We start from the raw sequence: 27,323 nt of genomic DNA on the forward strand, positions 1-27,323 counted from the left end.
TTCTTTCAGCTTTTAACAATTGTAGCACTGAGACAATGAAACATTGGTAGTTTCACTCTAGTATCCAAGCATCATCATTTCATACTTCAAACAAAATGTAACACAAAGATTCAAAACTGTATTCTCGGTCGTTTAACATAAATGCATAGCTTTTGGAAAGAATTGATGTGGAATCTGTGTAAAATTAAAATTTTCGGCTTTGTATGAAAAGAACATGCAATTTAGATTCCAATGTAAACTCAAACTGTTTCTTATTTTTCCTCACATCCTTTCCTAAAATCTGAGCAATTAGAAAATGTGTAAAACAAAAAAGGTCAACTTAGAACCTGCCCTGCACGTAGTAATTGATTTTCAAGCCTGGCATAGAATGTGCTTCCTATTGTCCTGCCAGGCCATCTGCTGAGTGTCACCTTCTGCCAATTGCTTAGCAAGATGGCTGTCACAATGGCAGAACAAATTAAGCACAGTGAGCGCACACATACACATACTTAACACAATACCAGGCTAGCTCCAGACCTCCACAAACAATGAGGTGATGTAAACGATCAACTACGATCAAAAACATAGGAGAGGGCAAGGGAGGCTTGGCACTCAAAGGAAAGAATGTGCCCCTAAAATGATTCTCTGCATGCTGGGACTTATCTTTCTGTTCCTTTTTTGTAATTTAATACATTCCTCTCTCTTTCCTGTAAAGAGTCTTTTTTTTTAAATTAAAAAAAAGAGCATCTTCCCAAATACTGTTCCTCCTTCTTCCTGTTTTCTCTTTATCTCCCCCCCATATATATTTTTGTTTTTTTTCAAGCAGTTAGTTTCTGAATGGTTTTGTTGTAGTACTGCGTGATGGTGGGGGTCAATGGGTTCCAGTTATTGGCATGCAGCTCGATGACTTCAAGGAGGAGGGACCGTGTCAACGCTGATTCGGAGGGGCCCAGCATCTTGTCGCGTGCTGCAGCTAGCAGCTCTGTCATCATCTCTGGCAGCTGTTCCTCCAGCAGCTTGCCTGTGCTCTGCAGCTGTCAAACGGGTAAAGGGCAAAGGTCAAAGTTATACTGTCAACCGTTTGAAAACACAATGCTTCAGAAAAGTCAGAGGAGATTAAAAATCATTTCTAGGATGATTTGATATTATTTCCTTTTGTGTCTTTTCTGTATTACTCCAAATGTGAATGATGCCTGCTTGAAAGAGAAGGTTTCCACTCTTGTTTCAGTGAGTAGAAAGTATCAGTACTATATATAACTCTAATAGCTTAAGTGACAAATACACAGCTTACTGATGTACCAAGTAATACAAGGGCACTAGAATTAAAAGTCAGATGTATGCTTGTTATTTCATCCCAAATAGGGTGATGGTTGGTGAACAACACTGGACCACAGTTTGGAACTGTTTGGAGATAACAGCCATGCTTCCCCCCACTTATGGCTATTCAGTGTCTCTGCATCTGTGCAGAAACGATTGGATATTGTAGGTAACACACTTTATGAATAATCTTCCAACACTCATTGCCTGGGCCCATGCATTTACTCAGGCACTGGAAAGATGGTCTTAAATAAAAATCCAATGTAACTGGGCACAATTAATATAAATTTGAAGATATGGCTTCATTGCACCAACCTCCTTACAATTGTAATGTATTTGTGATTATAATGAAAACATATCTGGTATTTTTTATGGCTATTTAATTTTCTGTGTGTATCAGCTTTAAGGGAGAACAGCTGGTTATTTTTGTCAGTGTCAACCTACTCACAGCTCCCTACATCATGCAACACAAAGTGAGAGAATCAGCCTAAAAATATTGTTCACGTTTTGTTACAATCATTTGCTTGTAGTTACTCAAATGCTGTGAAGCATTTTTCCTCCATCTTCTGCCCACATGTTGGGAGTAGTTAACGCAGATATAATTCCTTGATCTTAAGAACTCTCCCTATGAACAAACTGAAGCATGAATTAATGTCGTAGTTTTGCATTAATGCAAAATGACTCGGCATTCTCAAAATCCAACTTAGTCCTATTTGGGCTAAAGAGGGTAATTTACTTGCCAGTTGGCTAGATTGGCTAAATGTGGCAACACTTTCACGTCACCGTTTTACTGTTTCTGCTGCACTAGACAGATGCAAGGCATCATTGATGTGGTTTGGTTAGCAGTGATGGTGCAAAAGCAAATTAGTAATGTCACTTTGTCACTTCCAGGAATGGCTATTAACTATGGCCTCAGAAAGGTTTGCCAATCAGAATGAATACTGATCTTCCTATCCTACTGCTGGCTGAAAACCTTTTAGTGCTACAGGACTACATAATACTGAACTGTCCAGGACACTTGCATGGCTGAGCCTAATACGAAAGACGATAAAACTGATTAGATTCACCATAAGACCGATATTGACAAAATTATCTGCTGGATTTTAAAGGCAGTCTGAATGAGCTCTAACATTGAAAATATGAAATAAAAACTTACCTCCATCGAGCAACACAGAACAGCATCTTCTTTGACATCTTGTGACTGTAACAGCTAAGGCGAGGCGGCAAAATCCGATTATATGGAAACAAGAAAAAAGGTACAGTTGACTTAATATAAATTCAGAGACAGTATATCATCCACTTGCAATGACATTATTATGGAAAGGTTACTGGCATTTTCACTCATCATTGCAATTTGTGGTGTACAGAAGCTTACAGGCCACAGACATCTTTCTTTTAGATCGCTTTTTCTCAGAGCCTCCTTCAATTCGTAATGTGAGAAGGCAGGCAACTTGCAATCCAAATTGTAATTTTCTACCTTGCTCCCTCTAAATGGATACATATCCCTTAAGAATAACTACAGCTAGGATAAGTCTTAAACTCGGGGATTAAATACTCTCTGATTGACACTCCTGAGGATCTGTGTGCTGCCAGTGTTACACTTTTTGGGAGATGTGTCACATTCAGATTAGTGGTTGCAACTACCATAAATCCATTGCGACATTTATTTCAATAATATCCCAGCGAAAATAATTACAGCTTAAAAGCCTTCACAAGTTCTCCATTTGCTCATTAAACTAGCACTGGCTTGGCTCCTGTGGTTGCAGTCAACAGATTCCTTGTCCATTAATTTTTGATGGTACCTTGTAAAGTTCTTCCTTCTTAAACAAGTCATATATGCACAGACTGGCAATAGGATGTAAATCTACTGACATAGATCACCCAAATTGTCTGCCCTATGGTTTGAACTGCTAAACTGGAAAAAACTTTGCAACATGTGATGAACGTATATTTTCTCTAGTACCAAGAGGGGATACATACATGAAGGAAAATGTTTATCATTGTAGGTGCTTATCTTCCAAAATTAAAAATAGATCTGTCCTCCATGATGGTCTAGGATACTACGATGACATGATGCTGACCCATGTCTCAACAACATACTCAACAATTGAGCATCAGGAGTCTTCTGGGTGTATAAATCCAAAGATTCACAGAACTTGGGAGTGTGAAATATTTATTCTAACTGTTTTAAATATTTAGTGGAAGGTACTTAAAGATGTTAGAGGGTTAATCAACATACCCAAGTGTTTGCAAAATATTCATCCCCTGTATATTAGAAAGGACCAACAGTCAAGTATCTGCTCTTCATTTCTACCTCACATAATTCTACAGTCATGTCATACAGATATAATTTAAACAAGATTGCATTGCTGATATTAGAGTACTTGCAAACTTTACAAATTTGCATTCCAATCTCTCTTAGCCATTTTCAGAACTTAAACATTTTAGAACAGAAGAGAAAATTGGAGCTTAGATTTTTATGCCTCCATGCATTTTGGAGTAGAGGTGAAAGGGATTAAAAATGGTGCATAAAACCCGATTCTGGATTTGTGCCAACATTTCCATTGTGTAAAATTTTAGTGGGAAAAGGATGCCGTCAATGAGGCTACACTCAGCAATTCCACACTTGCCTACTCCAATGTAGGAATGGGCATTGTAACTCCCGCACTCCATTTTAATGGAGTCATTGAATCATGTGAGACCTGGGTGTTCAGGTCCATTGTACCCTGAAGGTGGCAATGCAGGTCGATAGAGTGATCAAGAAGGCATACGGCATACTTTCATTTATCGGAGGGATACTGAGTATAAGAGTTGGCAAATCATGTTACAGTTGTATAGGACTTTGGTTCGACCACATTTAGAATACTGCGTACAGTTCTGATCGCCACATTACCAAGAGGATGTGGATGATTTGGAGAAGGTGCAGAGGAGGTTCACCAGGATGTTGCTTGGTATGGAGGGCGCTAGCTATGAAGAGAGGTTGAGTAGATTAGGATTATTTACATTAGAAAGACAGAGTTTGGGGGGGGGGGGGAACCTGGTTAGGTCTACAAAATCATGAGAGGTATAGACAGGTTGGATAACAAGAAGCTTTTTCCCCCAGAGTTGGGGACTCAATTACTAGGGGTCATGATTTCAAGGTGAGAGGAGAAAAGTTTAAGGGAGATATGCATGGGAAGTTCTTTACACAGAGGGTGGTGGATGCCTGGAAAGTGTTGCCAGCAGAGGTAGTACAGGCGGGCAAGATAGCATCTTTTAAGATGTATTTAGACAGATACACGAATGGGCAGGGAGCAGAGGGATACAGATCCTTGGAAAATAGGTGACAGGTTTTGATACAGGATCTGGATTGGCACAGGCTTGGAGGGCTGAAGGTCCTGTTCCTATGCTGTAATTTTCTTTGTTATTTGTTCTTCTTATGTAGCACAAAACAGGCCTATCAGCCTATAACACCTGCACCAAAAACTCATTAAATCTACACTAGTGCCATTTTTCAACACTTGGCCCAAAATCATAAATGTTATTACATTTCAAGGGCTCATTCAAGTACATCTTAAAGGTTGTGAGGTTTGCCACCTCAACCAACCTCCCAGGCAGTGTACTCCAGATTTCCACTATCATCTGTGATTTTTTTTACTCTTTCAAATACCCTCTAAACCTTACGCTTTTCACCTTAAAATTAAGCCCCCTTATTACTGATCCTCCTACTAGAGGAACAGCTGCTTTCTATCCACCCTCCCCATGTCCCTCTTGTACACCTCTTCTTGTATGCCTTTTGTTAGGAAATGTGGTTGATGGCACCTACGAGGAGTCATGAATCAAAGCGCAATACCATTACCAAGTGGGGAACCAACAGTGACAGGCGCCTGCTCCTTCAACTCTTTCATTGGCAGGCAATGAAATCTGTTCTTTCCACTTCAGTCGTTACATCCTGTATTGGAAGTTAGATCAATTTTAACTAAATTGGTTGCATATAAGCTTTAATCTCTGAAAGGTAAGTTAACTATTACATTGATCAGCGTTATAGAAGTGCTGTGATGCATTGATCCATTGGTAAAATGTTAGTATGCATTCAAAACTGAAGAGAGCACTGCATGAGATCCCCAGTATGATGACATGAAGTGAATTAAATGTCCAGAGTCCTGTTAAAACAGCATCAATCTTCAGCAGCTTTCCCCTGAAGTAAAAGAAAAAAAAATCTCCAACTAGCTCCTAAACTGCTTTTATTGACAGAATATCTGGTGTTACTTAGAAAAGAAAAGCTATCTGGTCATTCAGTTTCAATCAACATCACTATTTAATTTCCCAGGGTGTATTACTTAACCTCAGCTCATTATGAATGCTTGGGTGAGTTTCAAAGGGTCCTGAATTGCTTAATTAAACTGGATTCATGTATTGTATCTGCACTGTGTTCATGTTTGATTAAGGTTTTATTTGTATCTGTATTTATCTGTATTTGATGTGGTTGATGACCTGAATGCTTGTTTTTATAACTGATTAATTACGGAGGGGATTTTTTAAATGTGTTTTATTAATGAAAAGGTTTTCAGTGTGAAGTGTACTTGAGTAGGAGCTTTAGCAGATTGTTGTAATTTTTTTTCATTTTCATTTCAAGGACAGGCCCTTCAGGCCCTCGATATTGCGCCAACCTGTGAACTAATCTAAGCCCATCCCCCTACACTAAGGGACAGAAGGTACTGTGGTTTCATGGCGAGTATGAGGGAGGATGGCGTTATGAGGTGCATAGTAAATACGTGAATCATTGGGATGTAGAGAAGCCGTAGAAGTACAATACAAGAATGGGGAGCAGCAGTAATTTATATGGCACATTAAACCTGCTTGGCTACTCAATACAACCACGGCTGATCTTGGGCTTAAAATTCACTTACATCACTGCTCCCCACATTCCTAGATCCTGACAGACCAAAAATTTATCTATACCAACTTTGATTGTATTCAATGACAAAGCTCTGGGACAGAAAATTCTAAAGATTCACAATCTTTTCAGAAAGGTAATTTCCTTGATCTCAGTCCTAAATGATGAATCCCTCATGCTGAATTCGTCCTGCCATATTTTAGTTTACTTGACCAGTGAAGTAATATCTCAGCACCAGTCAAACCCCTTCAGTATCTCATAAGTTTCAGTGAGATTGCCTCTCCTTCTAACGCACAGAGAAAATATTTTGCTTCTCATCAAAGGACAAACCCATCACTTCAGGCACTTAAGGATGGAGACCAAAATTAAACATACTGTACCTGGCATGGTCTTGCCAAAACCCAAGTACAATGTAGCAAGACTTCTTAATTCTAGTAATCCAATCACCTTGCAATAAAGGCCAACTTATCATTTATCTTTCTAATTGCTTGCTGTATTTGCAGGTTAGCTTTCTGCAGTATAAGAATATCTAAGTTCCTTTGAATATTTGCAAGTTTTATACCTGTTGAAAAATATTCTGCTTTTTTATCTTTACATAAGGTGATGCAAGCTATGGAGAATAGGATTGAACACGGAGGGCCATATTAGGTGGGATGGGATGAGGTGGATGACAGTCATCATTAAAATAGGTCTAACCGTCAGCCCTCCATTGTCACCTTGGACCCGCCTCCATCCAGTCTCTGCTTCCCTGACACAAAATATATGGCAGGCAGGGTGTTTTTAAAAGAGACAGATCTGCTGAATTGGAAAATCTTCAGACCTGGCTTTCCCACCTCCTCCACAAAAATCTGTCTCTGTATAGCTGTTATCTGGTGCATTCTTCATGCAGAACCTCTCAACCTGTGATTAACAGCCATTACTTATGTTCCCAAAGTACAACACCTACTAAATTTAAGTACATTTAAGCCGTCATTGGATAAGCATATGGATGTACGTGGAATAGTGTAGGTTAGATGGGTTTCAGATCGGTATGACAGGTCAGCACAACATCGAGGGCTGAAGGGCCTGTACTGTGCTGTAATGTTCTATGTTCTATGTAAATTACCTTATAGAATAAGGTGCTGACAGCAGACTGAACCTTACTCCAAGATATCCAATCGACCTTACATCCTACATAATGGATCTGTTGACTAGTTTCTCTTGCCAGGTTATTTCCCACAGTTTTGAGAGCCAGAAATGCTCTACCTGAAAGACTGGAGAAAGTAGATTCAACAGCAACTTTTAAAAAGGAAATATTTGCAGGAGAAAAACAAAGGGTTTTTGGCAAGAGGAGAGTAGCGGGTGGCAAGGGTCTAGCGGTACTAGTGCTGGGTTGTTAATCTAGACAATCTGCCGTGGTGGGATTTGAACCCAATAAAAATCTGCAATTAAGAATCTAATGATGATCATAAAAAAGACCTATCTGGTTCACTAATGCCTGTTAGGAAAGGAAACTGCTAACCTTATCTGGTCTGGCCTACATGTGACTTCAGACCCAGACTCTTAATTGTCCACTGAGCAATTAGGGATGGGCAATAAATGCTGGTCTCATCAGCGATGCCCACATTCTCTGAATAAATTAAAAATAAAATTTTATAGATCTTTCAAAGAGTCAGCACAAATAGAATGACCAAATGGCATCCTTATGTATTGTATTGTTCTATAATTTAATGTTCATCCATTTTTATTGATTTAAATGAATTGATCTCTGAAAATATTCTTTATTGAGTATTCAACAGAAATTTCTTTGAATCTCACGCTCCAAGCATTTTGAAAACCAGGATCATGTCCTCTCACAATCTCCTTTTCATCAATGAACGCAAGTTCAGTGACACTTCCGGAACTGTCAACATGATTCACAAGAAAAAACTGACTGCTAATCATGTGCCCTTATGAAGTACTTCCTCACCGCATCAATTTTCTCTCATCTGTTGAAGGCACTGACTCTTCAATGACATATTAATTTTATTAGTGACTTGGATGAGGGGATTGAAGGATGGGTCAGCAAGTTTGCAGATGACACAAAGGTTGGAGGTGTCGTTGACAGTATAGAGGGCTGTTGTAGGCTGCAGCGGGACATTGACAGGATGCAGAGATGGGCTGAGAGGTGGCAGATGGAGTTCAACCTGGATAAATGCGAGGTGATGCATTTTGGAAGGTCGAATTTGAAAGCTGAGTACAGGATTAAGGATAGGATTCTTGGCAGTGTGGAGGAACAGAAGGATCTTGGTGTGCAGATACATAGATCCCTTAAAATGGACAGGGTTGTTAAGAAAGCATATGGTGTTTTGGCTTGGTTGGAGCAAAGTATAGAGGGGATGTCAGAGGCAGGTTCTTTACACAGAGAGTTGTGAGAGCATGGAATGCGTTGCGATCAGCAGTTGTGGAAGCAAGGTCATTGGGGTCATTTAAGAGACTGCTGGACATGCATATGGTCACAGAAATTTGAGGGTGCATACATGAGGATCAATGTTCGGCACAACATCGTGGGCTGAAGGGCCTGTTCTGTGCTGTACTGTTCTATGTTCTATATAGCTCAAAGCACATCAGGCACACAACCAAAGTGGTTATTAATACATGAATGATGACAGCTATCCAACAATCAAACCTTCATTTGCCTCAAAACCAACACATTGAACCTTCTACCAGGTGTCAATGAGTAACAATCAGGATTGGCAATGGTTGCTAGCTTTCATCTCAACTCAGTGAAGACTCATGATGCCAACTGCATCATCATTACCATCCACTGGATGTGATAGGCTACTCCTCAAGAGGCAGTTTTTAAAGCAGCCTCTTGCTGGTTTATATCACTCAGTTACTCATTGATTAAACTTGCTGAACCGTCAAGGATCTCTGTTCATTAGGTTTATTTAGTTCAGCTAGTTTACAGAAATCAAGATGTGTCTAATCAATGTAAGATAGGCATTTTCATTAAGTTGCTTGAATGTGAATGATGCTGGAAAGGCCTATCTTTATTTCGAACCCCTTTTTGTGGAGCTGCTTTTGCGATGCTGTTAGGTCAGAAATGATACATTGATGACTCAGCAAAAAGGAGCAGTGATCACATATTCAAGTCAGGATGGTGTGTGACATGGGAAATAAAAACACTACCATAACATCACTGCTCCTTTTCCTCTCATTGATGGAGTGGAGGAGATCGAAGGCAGGGGATGCTGTCACACTAAACTTGCTGAATTATTGCAGTATATTGTACAATGCACTAGTGCTGGAGAGTTTGAAAGCAACACGTCTATTGGCAAGGGTCACCAAACAAACCAACTGTTCTGTCCTTAATGGTATTAAGTTGGGAGTGTTGCTGCGGTTACTAAGCAGTGAGTCTTCCATCTCTTAGGACATGAGAAGCTTTCTGGGGCCAGGAGACAAGCCCCTGGCTGTCATGTGACCAGCCTTCTCCTTCATCCCAATGGCATGGTTTTGACGTGATCAATCTAGTACACATGCTAGTACAAGGATATTACTTGGTGACACTACCGATGGTTCCTTTATTGACCAAGGTTTCATAAAGATATACCTGCACAATTCTGAACATCCTAGCAGCTCAGTAATGATATTTATATGACAATTCTTGTGATAACAGCTAAGTTAGAAACTTTTACATTTTTTGACATGCTCATGAGGGTCAGGGAGACTGATGTTACTATGAACCCTGTGCACACATAGGCAGGGCACAGCAGAAATTAGTTCCTGAATAAAGCTGCTTGTGGTGATATCTATGCCTTAGGTTTTGACTTGGAATCACTTTGACTGACAGCCCCATGTCAATCTCTACGAGCAGTGAGGCTCCATGCAATGTTTCTTGGACGATCATATCCTGTGAATTTCCATTGGACATCATTGTGCTTCCTGTTGAATGGATCTCAAGTGATCTGCTGCTGCTGAACAGCCACTTGCAGTGTCTGCCTTTTCTCCATGTACCTTGTTCCAACGTGCCTTGTTGAGATCTTCTTGCTTCAAGAAGACCACCATCATCCCTGTACCCAAGAAAACACACGCAGTGTGCCTTAATGACTACCACCCAATAGCTCTGACTTCAATAATCATGAAGTGCTTTGAGAGGCTGGTCATGGCCCACACCAACTCCAGTCTCCCAACCTGCCTTGATGCTCTACAATTTGCCCACTGACGTAACAGGTCCACAGAGGATGCCAAGTCCCTAGCCCTGCACTCATCCCTAGAACATGTGGATAATAAAGGCACCTACATCAGACTCTCAATGGTTGATGCAGCTCTGTCCTCAACACCATTAACCCCATCCCCCCAGACTGATCTCAAAAATGCTAGACCTTGGTCTCAGCTCTGCCCTCTGCAACTGGATCCTTAATTTTCTGACCCATAAAGTTTTTGAGAAGATTTGTAGCCGGGGTTGTGGATGAGGTTGTAGACTTGCTCACCGAACCGGTGGGTTTGGTTGCAAATGTTTGTTATCCTGCTAGGTAACATCGTCAGTGCGCCTCTGGTGAAGTGTTGGTGTTCTGTCCCTATTTATGTTCTATTTATAAATAACAAGCAAGACAGGATACCGATGTTTCACTGGAGGTGCACTCATGATGTTACCTAGCAGGATGACAAAACGTTTGCAACCAAACCTATCGGCTCAGCGAGCATTTCTGGCACATAGGCTGCAATCAGTGAGAATAGGTAACAGCACCTCCTCTACAAAAACACTCAACACTGGAGCTCCCCAGGATGCGTCCTCAGCCCCCTATTGTACTCCTTGTAGACCTACAATTGTGTTGCCAAACCATATCTAACAATGATGAGTCAAAATACAGAAGAGAAGTACAGGGCTTGGTGATGTGGTGCAATGAAAACAATCTCAATATCGGCAAAACTAAAGAACTGATCATTGACTTCAGCAAGGAAGGAAGGAGAACACACCCCCAGCTACATCATCAGAACTGAGGTTGAGGGAGTGAAGACCATCGAGCTCGTCGGAGCTGTGGAAAGGCAGCCAACATTATCAAATAGCGATTGCAGCCCAGTAATGATTTCCTACAACCTCTTCCGTCAAGCAGAAAATACAGAAGCCTGAACACACGCACGAGCAAGGTCAGGAACAGCTTTTTCCAGCCATTATCAGACTGATACATGGACACTAGACTCAAATAACATAACCTACAATGTAACCCGTATGCCACTGTCTTTTTGATCTGTACATTCTTTGTTTGCTGTGATCTGCCTGTACTGCTCATAAACAAAGCTTTTCATTGCATTTGATATATGTGACAGTAAATCAAATAAAAAAAAAGACCCTTCTTCTTGCAGTTGTTGTCCTCTGTCTTCACAAATGGGCAATTCAGTGCCCAATGCTGGCTTAACCACCAGTATCAGGACTGTCTGACTGCTTTCATCAGTGGCTTCAGCTTACTTAACTGCAGCTTATCCAGTACAGCAGACAACAGGCAGTGTTAACTCATACTTCAAGCCCTGTTCTGCCTCATCCATGGACAATGTTGTACAGCAAGTTTCGTCAAAAGTTAACTTTAACAATGTCAGCAACTTATTGAATGCATCCACGTTGTAAACCACACAAAAATCTGTCCCGTACTGGTGTCTTGGAGAATGGGATGTGATGCTCTTCGGAGAGTCAGTGTGGAGTCAATGGGCCAAACAGCCTGCTTCCACACAGTAGGGATTCTACTATTCTATGAAGTTAAAAGCATCTCAAGCTGCTCCATATATGCACTGAAAAGATGCTCAATCACAACTATGTTCTCCAGTCAAGTTTGGTGACGTAGCCATCTTCAAGGGTCAGCCCACTCATATGTACAATGCACTAGATTTCTAGAACTATTTCTCAGGAAGATAAAACCTTATAATTCTCCTATTATGTTTTTGGAAGCTTATCTCACCCAGATTTGTTCAGCAAGGAACACTCACAGTGTCACCTTGTTAATGGTTTATCAAATTAGGAATCACGCTGATCGACAGCCTATGTCAATGTCTATGTTCATTCAATGCTATTTTCACCTACAATACTCTGAATAATCATTGCACATCCTTGGGCTTCATATTGTATAGATCTCAAGTGACGACTCATTGATCTGCTGTTGTTTGACAACCATTTGCAGTGACGGCTATTTCCTTCCACCAACAATAGCACAGATTGCGTGTGGAATAAAGCTGCTTTCCAGCCTCATGTCCAGAGAACACTCAATCCATCCCCACAGGTCCAGCCTGAGCTCTCCATTTCCAACAACCATCAGAGTTTTTTTTAAGAAACATCACACACTCTGACATCTAGTTCACTTTGGCGAAATAAAAATCACACAGTGATATCAACGAACCAACAGTCTGTGTCAACAAATAGATTCATGCAGAGAAAATGATTGGCTGCAATCTGAATTTGCAAAGCTGTGAACTATTGGTAAAGTGCTGTAAGTCCAACCCTACCCCCAAAACATGATACCACAAAGTAACTGTCCTTTCTAATGCTCTGCCTCAAAAATTATGCTTGATTTTTCTTTTTAATTATCCTTTTCTAATGGCTTGTTTATCTCAAATTACGGGATAGTCACAGTCACAAAGGTTCCACTTTACTAAAATGTATTATTTACACTTGCCAAAAAATATCACAGGCACAACACCAATGCCTCTTTGTTAAAAAAGGGGAAGTGAAAGTTGATGATGATCAAAGTGAGAGTAAAAACCACTGGATTCTGTCAAAAAACACGACAGTTTTGAAAGAGGAAAGAAAGAAGGAAAAACATACAGCAAAAGGCATCAAAATAATTGGCAAAGGCAGGAATATTTTGGATTGAAATCTGAACAGAGGATTGAAATTTTTGGAATGAATTTTGCACTCTCTTTTCAGTTAAAAGTCAGCTAGATGAGGAATTGAGCACCCGGAAAATCAAAATGATTCTAAGGATGAAGAGATGCTCTTCAGCAAACAGAAAGATCCTATGGGATTGTTGGGGAAATAATTATCAGTCACAAGGCCTTAACTGTACCTTGCGATTTACGTACTCCCTAAAAGGTTCAATTGATAATGTACTGTCCAGTGCAATGCTACACCTCTGTTACTGAGGACAGAATTTTACAGATCCTTACTGTGTACTTTAAGGAAAAAGGGGCATGAACAAAAGCTCAGTACTTTTCCAGCAAACTCCTGAGCTGTTCTACCCAAACCCCAACCTCCTTACAAGGGGAGAGGAGGTGTCAGCACAGCCTTAATTAATCTGATTGAGGCTCTTGTTGCAAATTACAGGCCATTTGGAACTCACTCTGCATTCGCTGTCAAGATATGTTGGGTGGAAGGAAGGTGGCCCATTTGGAACTTCAGTTGGAACTCAAACTAAAAGGTGGGGAGGAATTTGGAGCGTCTCTTCTGGGGCATCCCTGGTTCCCACTGTCAGTATTTTTTTTAATCAAGATGGGCACTACCTTTTGTGCCTTTTACCTTGACATCAAAAACTCAACCTAGCACTCGCCTCATCCCTTTTATTAGGGAGCTGATCCACGTCCACTCAAAAATCTCATTCTTATTCTCAGGACTCTGTCATTCTAGTAGTAGCCTCTACTGGGTTCTGGTATTGCTGGGACCAGTCACCAGTTGGCCAATTAGATTGGCTGGCAGCTCTTGAGGATAGTGCTGGAGGAAGCAGATATCCTAACATTCCTAAGGCCATCCCCAGCATATTATCAATGCAGAATTATCCATTTAAAGTCAATGAGGTGCCAACTGAGGTTTTGACACAGGACAGAGAGAGACGAGGAATGTGCACCTAGCCGAAAATGTTCAGCCCAAAATTGTCTTAACCAGTTGTAAAGTCTAAGGTTCAAGTGGAGTAGTGTAGAATTCAGGGTGTTAGTTTGCAGGAAGATGTTAAGGCATTGGACAGGATACAGAGAAATTTATGAAGAACATACCAGGATGAAGGACTTCAGTTCAACTATATGGAGACAGATAGCTTTGTTCTCCTCAGAATTGAGAATACTCAATAAAGGTTTAAGAAAAACGGACTGATGTGACAAACTAAACAAAGAGAAACTGTTTCCAGGGCAGAATATCCTGAGTGAATGGATATTCAGAAAAGATTCGTGGGGACATGGAGAGAACTATTATTTTAAAATCAATTGTGAAATGGAATGCACTGCCTGAAAAGCTGGGGGAGGTGATGGCCTGTTAATCCAAAGACACAGGTAACGTCCTGGAGACCCGGGTTCAAATCCCATTATGGCAGATGGTGGAATTCGAATTCAATAAATATCTGGAATTAAGAATCTAATGATGACTGTGAATCCACTGTCGATTGTCAGAAAAACGCATCTGGTTCACTAATGCGCTTTAGGGAAGGAAACTGCCATCCTTACCCGGTCTGGCCTACATGTGACTCAAGACCGACAGCAATGTGGTTAACTCTTAACTGCTCTCTGGACAATTAGGGATGGGCAATAAATGCTGCCTAGCCAACAATGCCATCATCCCGTGAATCGACAAAGGCAAAAAAAGCAGATTAATGCTAACCATTCTAAAGATAACTGGATAAATACCTGAAAGCAACAAATAAAATCACAGAGTTGTCTAGGAAAGAGAAGATGAGTGGAATTAATTCAACAGATCTACCAAAGAGTCAGTATAGTTGAAATGAAAATGAATGGCCTCCTTCAGTTATAGGGTCATAGGGCTGTACCATATGGAAACAGGCCTTTCAGTCCAACTCATCCATGCCAAGATATCCGAAATTAATCTAGTCCCATCTGCCAGCATTTGGCCAATGTCCCTCTAAACTCTTCCTATTCATAAAGCCATCCAGATGCATTTTAAATGTTGTTATTGTACCAACCTTCACCTCTTCCTCTGGCAACTCATTCCATATATCCACCACCCTCTGCATGAAAAAAATTGCCCCTTCGGTAGCTTTCAAATCTTTCCCCCCTTAGCTTAAACTTACATGCTCTACTTTTGGACTCCCCCACCCTAGGGAAAAGACGTTGGCTATTCATCTTATCCATGGCCCTCATGATTTCATAAATCTCCACAAGGTCATCCCTCGGCCTCTCATGCTCCAGGGAAAAGAGCCTCAGTGCATTCAGCCTCTCCCCCAAGATCCTTTGGAAAAAGGAGAGGGTGGATTTTGTCAAGCGATCCCCTGTGCAGGCTGTCAAAGTCATTTGGCAGAATGCCTCATCACCAGATCTTTCCAATAAGCACCACGACATTGCTTGGCTGGTGGTGAGAAGGGCACTGCCTGTGAGATCTTTCCTGTATGCCTGGACTCTCTGCGCCACTGCAAGCTACCCTTGAAGCAGTTGCGGATGCGAATGAGACTGCCACACATCTCCTTCTGGGATGTGCCCATGCAAAAGTGGTCTGGAGAGAAATGCAGTGGTTTTTGTGAAGATTTATCCTGAGCAGCTCTATGATGTAGGCCTCTGTGCTGTACGGTCTGCTCCCCGGGTGGCACACTGAGGCAAACATCGGCTGTGCCTGGAGCACCATCAAGGCAGTGAAAGATGCTTTTTGGCTCACCCGAAACTTGCTGGTCTTCCAGTTGAAAGAGTTGGCCCCGACTGAGCATTGCAGGCTGGCACACCTCAAAATCCAGGACTATGTGCTAAGGGATGCAATAAAGCTTGGGGCAGCTGCCACCAAGGCGCAGTGGGGAAAGACCACCATGAAAGGTCTTTCTGCCAAAGCATAATGGGGGTTCATTCAATAATCAGACCCTGCTGATGCCTCAGCTAAAAACTACGAAGTTAATTTTAAATATAGAGAAAAGCGAATGCCAATGTTTATTTTATTCACTCTCAGTAAAGACAGCACAGATCTGAATGGCTTCATTAACTGTGTATGTAAATAAAAATTTCCTTCTATGAATAAAGCATATATTTGCAATGAAAAATAATTCTCGAAGAAGTCAATGCAGTCACTACGACAGATCAGCGGAGTGAGGAAGAACTCCGTGTCAAGGAACGGTAATCCCCAAACTTTACATGACTGTAGTGTTTCCATTCGTTCTTCCTCCTTTAACCAGAAAAACGAGACATTGAGAGACTGTTGGGAAGTTTGTTGCAGCCTCGGCGGTGTTTGATCTGCTTGTAAATATTGCGTTGTAATTTAAGGAGCCAATCAGTGCAGCTAGTTGGTAAAAGTGCAGGCTTTGGGTGAATACTGGGCTTCACTGAGTAAGGCAGGCAAGGTAAGATTCTTTTATTTTTCTTGAGTGTAAAGGGGCAGAGTTAGCAGTTAGGGCAATGCTGTGTCCCTCCTGTCAGATGTGGGAGATCAGGAAGCAGTCTATTGTCCCTGATGACTATGTCTGCTGGAAGTGTGACCAGCTGCAGCTCCCCACAGACCGTTTTGTTCGGTTGCAGCGGCACTTGGACCCATTGAGGAGCGTACAGGGGGCAGAGTGTGTCACAGGCACGAGTTACAGGAAGGTGGTCACACCACAGGTTCAGTCAGGCAGATGGGTGGCCGCCAGGAGAGACAGGGTGATAGTGCAGGAGTCTCCTGTGGCTATTTCCCTCTCTAACAGGTATACTATTTAAGATACCATTGGGAGGCATAGCCTTTAGGGGAGTATAAAGGCAGCAGCCGGGCCTGTGGCACCCAACTGGCTCTGCTGTGGAGTAGGGTCGGGCAAGATCTAAGTTAGCGATAGTGGTCAGCGACTCACTTGTTAGGGACATGAACAAACATTTGTGGTCATGTCTGTGACTCCTGGATATTGTGTTCCTTTCCTTCCCTTCTCTGAGCAGTTGCATGAAATTCTTAAGCAGGAGGCTGAGCAGCCAGAGGTCGTGGTGCATATTGGTACCAATGACGTAAGTAGAAAGGGGGATGAAACCCTGCAGAGTGAGTACAGGGAGTTAGGAAAGAGGCTGAAAAGCAGGACCTCAAGGGTAGTCATCTCTGGGTTACTACCAATGCCATTTGCTAGTGAGGCAAGGAATAGAAAGACAGGAGATGTGAATTCATGACTAAGGAGCTGGTGCAACATTCTATGATTTCTATTTAATAGACGGATAAATACCAACTAATCAATAAACTCTGCCACATCTGGTTATACACTCCATACAGTGTAGTTCTCTGTATGGATACTTTCAGCTACTGGGTACACTAGTAGCTGTGTGGTTTTTCTGTGTTGGGTAGTTTTGGTTCAATACTCAGACCCATGCAAATAAATGGATTGTTTTGAGATAAATGTACTGCTAAGCCATCAGTGATGCAACAGAAATACTGATGGGTCTCCAAATAAGCTTTAAAAGAAATTCCCAGAATACAAACAACTTTATGTGCACAGTAAATAAAAAGGGACTTTTGTTCTCCTTTAAGTTTCTTCTTCTTCTCCTAATCCTCTTCCTTTCCATCCTCATGGCACAGATCATGATTGGAATAGTAGCTGCCTTCCAGTGGCTCACCAAACTGAAGCCTGGAGAGTGTGTATTTGCAGGTTAATCATACAAAATAGTGGGGCATTTGGCCCATTTAGCCTATTACACTGTTCAAAAGACTGTGGCTTATCTAATTACAGCCTTAAGTTCACTTTCTTGTACATCCCTGTGACCCTTAACTCCCTTGTGGACAAAAATCTGACTTAATAATCTAACCTTTACTATTGTCTGATCAGATCAGCCACAGCTTTATTGAAAATAAGGTTGACAATATGATTAACCTGCCAACATGCACTCTGCAAGCTGTGGGTGGGAGAGCTAAGGGAGGTAGTAGCTGAGGATGAGAACTGCAAAGGCAATAAGACCTCCTGAAAGAAGAAATTCCTCCTCATCTCCATCTTTTGTGAGAGATTCCATATCTTTAAAACATTTCACCTAGTTCTAGATTTCCTCACCAGGAGAAACATCCTCTCTGCAAGCTCTGTGAACTTTTTTTGTTATATTTTCATATGATGTGCGCAAAGCTCACGAAGCCAGCGTTTGTTCCCCATCCCTAATTTCCCTTGAACTCAGTGACTTACAAGGTGTGGCATCTTCAGGGCAATTTAGTTGCTGAGGTGGTAAGAAGGATCAAGTATCTCTCTGAGGCTAACTTGCCTAATCATTTGCCCTCCCAACATTCCTAATTATTACTATGATTCTTCAAGGCCTGAGTGACTTATTCCTGCTCCTAATTTGTACTTTGAAGCTGGAGAGAATTCAGAAGGGACGCACATGGATGTTGCCAGGTTTGGAAGGTTTGAGTTATAAAGAAAGGTTGGATAGGCTGGGACTTTTTTTTTACTGGAGTGTAGGAGGTTGAGAGGTGACCCTGATAGAAGTTTATAAAATAATGATAGATATAGATAGAGTTGATGATAGTTGTCTTTTCCCTCAGAATTCAGTATGCCAAGACGAAGGGCATATTTTTAAGGTGAGAGACATAAAAAAGTCATGAGGCAAATTTTTTCCACAGAGCGTGGCATGAGCTTCCTGATGAAGCGATGGATCAGGGTAAAAGGTGGCACGATGACTCAGTGGTTAGCGCTGCTACCTCACAGCGCCAGGGACCCAGGTTCGATTCCAGCCTTGGACTGCTGTCTGAGTGGAGTTTGCACATTCTCCCCGTGTCTGTCTGGGTTTCCTTCAGGCGCTTCGTTTTCCGCCCACAGTCCAAAGATGTGCATACTAAGTGGACTGGTCATGTGAAATTGCCCGTAGTGTTCAGGGATGTGTAGATGTGGTGGGTTATAGGGTGATGGGTCTCGGTAGGATGTTCTAAGGGTCGGTGTGGACTTGTTGGGCTGTTGGGATTCTATGAATTTACATTTGGATAAGTACATGAGTAGGAAATGTTTGGATGGATATGGGCCAGGGGCAGGCAAGCAGGTGGGATTAGTTTAGTTTGGGATTATGTCCAACATGGACTGGTTGGACCAAAGGGTCTGTTTCAATGCTGTATGGCTCTAAGGGCTTTCCTGTAGGGTACTACAGAGCAGCTGTCTGTCTTACGGACTGGGTGAGATGGGTGGTTTTCAAGGAGACATGTTAACTGTCCGTGATTCATGGACAAGGACACTGTATGCTGCAGTCTCTCCATTTTGATATTATTCTATTTTGCTCTTCAGCCTGCCAAAGTGGACAACTTCACATTTTCCCACATTATACTCAGTCTGTTATATTTTTCGCTACTTACTTAATCTATCCATTTTGTTTTGCAATCTCTTTATATCCTCCTGACAGCTGGCTTTTTACCCATCCAATACCATCAGTAAATTTAGCGACAAGGCAGTCAGACCTTTCATCCAAGTCAATAATATGGATTAAATATTTGAGAGTCGTAGTTATAGGTTGCCAACCTGAAAATTCTCTACTGGTCTCCACGGCTCAGTTTGACACCAGACCTATCATTTTAACAAATTTTCCAATCTAGACTTCTCATCAAGTTCTCTATGGAGAAGAACGGAACTCTATAAAAGGTTGACTCAGGTCAAAGTATAAGACAGACTGAAGTGAAACAAAGCCATCCGGCACAATGAACTATTGTATCAACTTTGTGATCACAGGTTATGAATCTGTCATTTCACTTACCTCCCGTAGACATGTGTAGATAGGGCAGACAAGCACACGAAAAGGCTCTCCTGTGTTGCTTCGCATTATTCCAAAAACTTCGCAGAGAAACGTGATAAACCCAAGCCAGTGCTCCACATCTGTTTGTTGCAGCTCATCCCTCACTGTAAAATCTTTCTAAACCAAGTAAAGACAAAAGGAATCAAATCTTAAATTGTTGCTCCACTTCCTTTGAACATTTTGCGCCTGGCCCCCCGACAAATGACATGAATTCTTTAATGCTTAGAACGTTTTGAGTAAGAAAACACAGAAGGAGTTCATACATATGGAGAGACAGAGAGTGAGAGACAGAGAAAGAACAAGGGAAAACAAGTGAGGGAAAAATTAAATATATAGATGTAGAAAAAGAATGTAAATAAAACAAGAATTGTGGATGTTGGAAATCTGAAATAAACACAGAAAATGTCGGAGAAACTCAGCAGGTCTGGCAGCACTTTATGGAGAGAGATATTGAATTAATGTTTTGAGTCCAATTGGTTTTGGTTTTTTCTCCACAAATGTTACCAGACCTATTGGACTTCTCCAGTGCATTCTGTTTTTAAAATTCAGTGCTGCGCTATTCCATATCTATAAAATGGAAACTCTGGCCAGTCAGGTTCTGGCAGTCCTCAATATCTAACTACTTCAATTTTGTTACAGTTTCCCCTGTCCCTTTAACAAATTACTAAAGGATTTGTTGGAAGCATGTGGCTTTAAATGCAAACTTTATGAAATGGATAGCCACTCATTTTGAAGTTTAGAGGAACTTTTAGTCATGAAAACATGGGCATTTTTCTCGTGTTTGTTTCACAACAATGTAGTGTTGAAATGCACCATACCATTGTAATTATTTGTCTAGTTAATCAGCTCATACCAGGTAACAGTGAAATGTCTATGCAGTGTCCACCTTAAATGTAATTCACATATGCTAAAATGAAGTTTACTTCTAAGTTTTCTTTCTGCTTTCATCAAATGAGGAAGTAGAAATTCCAATATTTATCAGTGGATTCCGAACAGTTTTCTCTAGGGCTTTAAGGATGTGCAAGAGTTACAGTAATAAATAAGATGGAAATGTGAACAATACCATACCGGTAACCAAGACAACATGACTTTGCAGTGATCCTGAAAAGACACTAATTGAATTTGGCAGTAATAAGAATAGCATTTGTAGAAAACAGGGTGAAACACAAAAAGAACATAAGGCATCTAGGATGCCACAATACCGCAAAAACCTACCTTTTCTCTCCCTTTGGCAAGACTTCAGTCACTAAGAGTCAATTAGCTCAATTCATCTCGGTTCTATGACCTGGTCTCTAACACTGCACACTGTATTAATGCACTGGGAAGGGAGAGGTGTTTGGATTCCTGACTGTTATCTGCTATCTGCAGAACCTTTTCCATTTGTGTAGCTGGTGCTAATACCCTGAGTAAGCATTAGGCTTAAATATAATATTAGACTGATTTAGTCACAAACTCTGTTGAGAGTATACCAAACTCATTTTTGCTTTATCCTATATTTCTGTCTCCTCCCTGATCTAGTTATTCAGTTTCACAGGTAAAGGGTTTCGTCTGGTGTTTTGCTTGTGTATCTCTATGCGTGCTGTATAGCTGTTAGAGCTGTGACAGATTACATCACTTTCATTGTACACAAATTCATAATTCACCAAACACCATGAATGGACTTCAGCATGCAAGTGGGAAGAAGGAAAAAGACATTCATTTTGGATAAATCGCTAAGTCAGTGCTTCCCAAATATTTTCCCATTGTGATCTCAATATAATGCTTGAAAGAGGGAGGTTGTTTAAACTGTAGGTTTTTTTTAATAAGTGAAAAGTATCTAGCACTTCCCTGCATTTTCCAGGGCAGGAATCATGCCTCAAAGGTCATCCAATTAGCTTATGTCCACTATTGACAAGAATGCCATAAGTTAAAAGGGCCACAATACTACTGTTGCCGAGTTAGAGCTCCACAGCAAGCCAATGCTGCTTTCAGAGTTTGATCCATAGTTTGGAAAGCCCTGTTCCAAGTGTTGTTGGGAAATTGGGCATTTTCAAAGATTGGGTGACAGAAGAATTGACATTTACTACAGTGCCTTTAACAATTGCACTAACTGCTTATATTTATAAGAGACAAGTATATGCTTTGCAGCACTAGAGTGGACCTCAAAGTTCACTTCCCACATCCAGTTGTACAACTGAATTTTTAAAAGTAAATCAGGTAATTTTTGACCAGTACAGTGTTGATCAACATTTCAGGCACTAACCACAGTGGTCAACTGTGTTTCCAATTCAGGAGATATGTCTTTGGATTGGAAAATTACAGGTGTCGTTCCATTATTTAGAAAAGAATGGAGGGAGAGCCAGGAGAATAAAGACATATATAAGTTATCAATGTGTTTGGAACCTTTATGTAGCTTTGTTTGTGAAATGTTAAGGTGAAAAGCAGAGCATGCAAGTATTATTTTTTGACCTTAGTGAATGCTATACTTCCTTGGTTACTGAGTAGTGACAGATGGTTGCTTAGTAACTGTAGATGTAAAGTACATTTGCCTGCTCTGTGTTGATAGTATTTTCTATTTAAATTTGTGCATGCAGCTAAACCACTGTTGTCACAGCCACACCTTTATTTTTAATTATTTCACGGGAGTGAGCATCGCTGGCTGGCTCAGTATCTGTTGTCCATCTCCAGTTGCCTTGAGAAGGTCATAGCAAGCTACTTTCTTAAACAACTAAATCCATGGAGTTGTTAGCACTCTCCACCCTTCCCCTCCCATCCCAAATCTAGCCTACATGGGACCACAGTGTATTCATAATGCACTTGGGGAAAACCAGGATCAGCAATACATGTTGCAATGCCAATGTCGCCCATAAGTTGGTCCAAAACCTCATTCTTGAGGCAGGCAGAGGGATTTGGGAAATACTGGCCCAAGAGGCATGATATTCTTTGATGGTTCTGGCTGAAGTCCAGACAGCTGACAGTTTTGAAATGGTTTTAATTCTTGCACAGAGGCTGCCTAATGCTGAGGTGGGTTTTTAAAGAGGCCCACCTTAGAGCAGTAGGACTTTGTGCCAGCTGTAATAAAAAAAAAGAAAGGCCCTGTAGCCTTTAACCTTAACCACTAAAACATTTGCCATACCCCATGCCAATTAGCACCCCAAAACATATCTCTCGACCCTTCATATCCTCCGTATCAAGGTATGCCCTTCCTCACGGCCCTTTGCGCTTCCCAATCCAATGTAAGGCAAATTCCATGCAATTCATCACATATACATTGCATGAAAGAATTAACCCTGTAGTGGAGATTGGATGTGTTAACCAAAACTTTGAAAACCAGTGATTCATTTATAACTTTTCACCATATTAAAAAAAACTTGTTTATACTAAATAAAAACCAAAACTACTGCGGATGCTGTAAATCAGAAGCAAAAACAAAGTTGCTGGAAAAGCTCAGCAGGTTTGGCAGCATCTGTGAATGAAAAAACAGAGTTAACATTTCGGGTCTGGTGACCCTCAGAACTGAATCCAGTTGTTTCCTTTTATATTTCTGGGTATTAGAAGAGCTCATCATTCAGAACTTTCAATGTTTCAATCCCTGAAATCACAAGGCACTACTTAACCTTAACAAGCAGACTTTGTGAAATTGATAGAGATCAGCAAGCTTCAGCTCTCTAATGACTGTCTGAGCTCTAAGCCAAGCTTTGTTATGTATTTTTGGCTGACAGGAGGGATTTAGGGCATGCCTTTGCATGTGGACATTGGAAACTATGGGGTTGTTTGACAGATTGAGCTTGGCATTGGGAGGTGGATGTGAGCGGTCATGGGTTATTTGGGGGCATAGCTTAACATGGGAGGGGCACGAGAGACATACTTTGGCATGGGGGAATTAAGGATATGGAGGACACTTGGAGTTTTAACTTGGCATGGGGATATATATGGAAGACCTTCAGAATGTATCTTTCTAAAGGTTTCCTTATGCAACCTATGGCTCACAGCGTCTCTGATGTGTATTGAACCATGACCCCTTAAAATGCTGACCCAAATCCATGAAAATAGCAGAACAGTAAATCATGCAATGTGCAATGGAACTGGCCAGGTCACGGGCACCAGATGTGGCTTTAACTAAATCCCTTTGAGAAAATCCAAGGAATGGTTAGAGGGTCTTGGAATCAGGGCCTGTCTGCCATTTTTAAATGAGTCCCTGAGTCAACGTGACTTGGCAAATATTTAGTCCATTCAGACAAATTTACAAAAAGGTTTTTGCTGAAATACAAATAATGATACTGTCTCACTGATTCAATGGTGCAATTAACTTGGTTTCACTCATCACTTGCAACAAAACAGTCCACACACGCTTAGCACTTTGCACTGAAAGAATTATTTCAATTATTTTCCTTTGTGTATCCTGTTTGTCAACTTGATGTCATGATTTGTAGTTTACCAACCACTTAAAAGGGACTTGTGCCAATCCTCCTTTTTAATCATTTGAAAACATCAATCGAATCATTCCTCAATCTTGTCAGTTCAACATGAATGCAGGCTTAGTTTCTCAGGCTTGTCCCATCATTTAGGTCCCTTATTTTTTGGCTTAATCTTCCTAATCTGCATTGGAGTTACTTCACAGCCATTACACATTTTTAAATGAGAAGCCCAAAACTGCACATAGTTTTCTGAAAGATGCCCATGTGTATAGATCTATCATGAACTATTATTTTATATTCAATCTTTCTTGATAAATGTACTCAAAGCTCCCGAGTATTATAAAAGTTTAATTTCTTTCTTTAAAAAGCTGTCCACCCACTGAAGGATTTAATTGTTTGCAGACCAAAACATATTTTTAAGCATTTAAAAATTTTAAAGTTATATTTCCATTCTTTCTTATTCTTCACCTAACATATTACCTCACATTTGTCCGTATTAAACTACATCTGACACTCACCTACCCTTTTGACTGGCCTCTTTCCGTCCATCTGTAACATACTGCATTCTTCCTCGTAGTTTGCAACTCTTGCCAATTTGACATCATCTCTGTTGTCTGCCTTTCAGCCACCCTGATGTGTACCACTTTCTCTCGTTTAGAGTTTAATTTCCTCAACGAAATTTCAATGTGGCATGTTATTAAATGCTTTCAGAAACCTTTATTAACACTTTTTGCCTTCATGTAATCCTACTGTTCTCTGAAAAAAATCTATTTGGTTAGTAAAACATTTCACATGGTATCTCATTAATCCAGGCCATTCTAATCACCATTCAATAATAGTTATTTGGTTTATTCCTTTCTCTCCTTTTGAACAGATGTGTGGTAAGTCCCTATTCTCTATTTTTTGGGCTTAGCTATTATCTCGAATGAGTTTTCAAAATTCATAGTTCATTCCTTCGCTATTACATCAGCACCCTCCTTCTATTCTCTAGGCTGATTACCATCCAGTCCTGGACACTGGACCTATCATAATCTGAGCCCCTTAAGAACTGATTACATATTAGGAAATATATCTACTGATTGACCATTTACTCTTCATCCACAAGCCCTTCCTTCTCCAGTGAAGTGTTTTTTTTTCATTCTCCTCCATAAATATTAAAGCAAAGTGTTCATTAACAATAAAACTACCACTATAATCTCACTGTACTTAATTTTGAGTGGTTACACTCCCATCTTAATTACTCTCAGTTCCTAATGTCTTTATAAATACCGTCTTCTTTATGTTGGCTGCAAGTTTTTCCTCAGCCCATTCCAAAGAACTATCTTCTACACTATTGAAGTTTTCCTTAGACTGTGTCGTACCAATCTCACAGTTTAATGTTACCACCTGCTGTTTCACTTTTTAACAAGTTACGTTTTACTTCTAATAAATTCTCTTGTTTCCTTCTAAATATTTTTCTTCAATTAAATTTGATTGTGCCCTAGTCATCCATATCCATATTCATTTCAAAATTAATTCTGGTATGATTACTCATCCTCAACCGTATTGGTCTTCCCTGAAAGATTTCCCTACTCCTGTTGCTGAGCTACTTCAATTCATTACCTAGAACCAACACTGTAACATTTGCTGTAGGTAATGTTATACAATTACTCAGAATACATTCCCTCCCCATATAATCCTTTGCAGATTGGTATTAATCTATCCCTGGATAAATCATCTAATGCGACTGAGCTTTCACGTGTAGTCATTTCATGATAAGAGAAATAAGCACACTCTAAAACAGAGAACATAGGACAGTACAGCATTGGAACAGGCCCTTCAACAAACCGTGTCTGCACCAGCCATGATGCTATTCTACAGTAATTCCATTTGCCTGCACATGGTCCATTTCCCTCTGATGTTTGGCTTGTCTAAATGCCTCTTAAATGTTACTTTTTTGTGTCTACTTCTACCACCTCCCCAACAATGGATTCCAGGCACCTACCACCCTGTGTGTAAACAAATTGCCTCAGCCATCTCCTTTAAACTTTCTCCTTCTCACTTTAAACCTATGCCTTCTAGTATTTGACATTTCTAGCCTGGGAAGAAGATCTGATTATCCACCCTATCCATGCTGCTCATAATTTTACACACTTCTATCGGGTTACAACTCAGCCTCCGGTCCTCTTGTGAAAACAATCCAAGTTTGTCCAACTTCTCCTTATAGCTAATACACTCCAATCAAGGCAACGTCCTGGTAAACCTCTTCTGTGCCCTTCTAAAGCCTCCAGTAGTGTGGCAACCAGGGCAACACAATGCTCCAAAACTGGACAACTGAAATTTTCTACAGCTACAACATGATTTGCCAACTTTTATACTCAATGCCCGTGACCAATGGAGGTAACCATGCAGTACCACCTCCTTTCCCACTTTATCCACTTGTGTCGCCACTTTCAGGGAGCTATGGACTCACACCGAGAAATCTCTACATGTCAATGCTCTTAAGGGTCGTGCCATTTACAGTGTACTTTCCTCTAACATTTGACCTCCCAAACTGTATCACTTCACACGTGTCCAAATTAAACTCCATCCGCCATTTCTCTGCCCAACTTTCTAATTGATCTATACCTTGCTGTATCCTTTGACAATCTTCCTCACGATCCATCAATTTTCATTTTGCACGCAAATGCACTGGTCAGATCACCAACATTTTCGTCCAAATAATTTACAGGTACTTCTGCTGTAATGCGTGTTTTGTTAATGCAAATTGATGAATAGTGGATGCTGTTTGGATAGCACAAACTTTCTGCTGTACCAGTACGTTGATTTACTATAGCGATTTCCCTATAATGCGATTTTCTATGGTCATTTTCTATAACTTGAGGTCACACAAGAACGCAACTATTGCGTTATAGGGGAAATACCTGTATATATATTACAAACAACAGAATTCCCAGCACTGGCCCTTGCAGAACACCACTGTTCACAAATATCCAGTTAGGAAAACACCCCTAGACAAATACACTCTGTCTTCTATGACCAAGCCAGTTTTGTATCCAACTAATCAACTCACCGAGGCTCTCATGTGACTCAATCTTTTGGACCAAGATGCACCTTGTCAAATACTTTGGTAAAGTCCATATAGACAACAACCACTGCCCTACCCTCATTACTCAGCTTCATCACTTCCTCAAAAAACTCAA

At 40.8% G+C, this 27,323-nt stretch overlaps 1 protein-coding gene across 10 annotated transcripts in view; it reads right to left on the minus strand.

Annotated features, from left to right (window-relative positions):
- Positions 1–724: 724 nt before the first annotated feature.
- ctif (CBP80/20-dependent translation initiation factor) overlaps positions 725–27,323 on the minus strand; it is a 357,703-nt gene continuing 331,104 nt past the window's right edge. For all 10 annotated transcript variants that reach the window (XM_059649773.1, XM_059649791.1, XM_059649797.1 and 7 more), the window contains 3 exons: positions 19,706–19,861; positions 2,453–2,506; positions 725–1,013 (listed from right to left, as the gene is read on the minus strand). In XM_059649773.1, coding sequence (XP_059505756.1) covers positions 798–1,013; positions 2,453–2,506; positions 19,706–19,861 — 426 coding nt within the window. In that variant the 3' untranslated portion in view covers positions 725–797. The remainder of the gene's footprint in view (positions 1,014–2,452; positions 2,507–19,705; positions 19,862–27,323) is intronic.

Source organism: Stegostoma tigrinum, chromosome 1, assembly GCF_030684315.1.
Source record: "Stegostoma tigrinum isolate sSteTig4 chromosome 1, sSteTig4.hap1, whole genome shotgun sequence".
Taxonomy (NCBI): domain Eukaryota; kingdom Metazoa; phylum Chordata; class Chondrichthyes; order Orectolobiformes; family Stegostomatidae; genus Stegostoma; species Stegostoma tigrinum.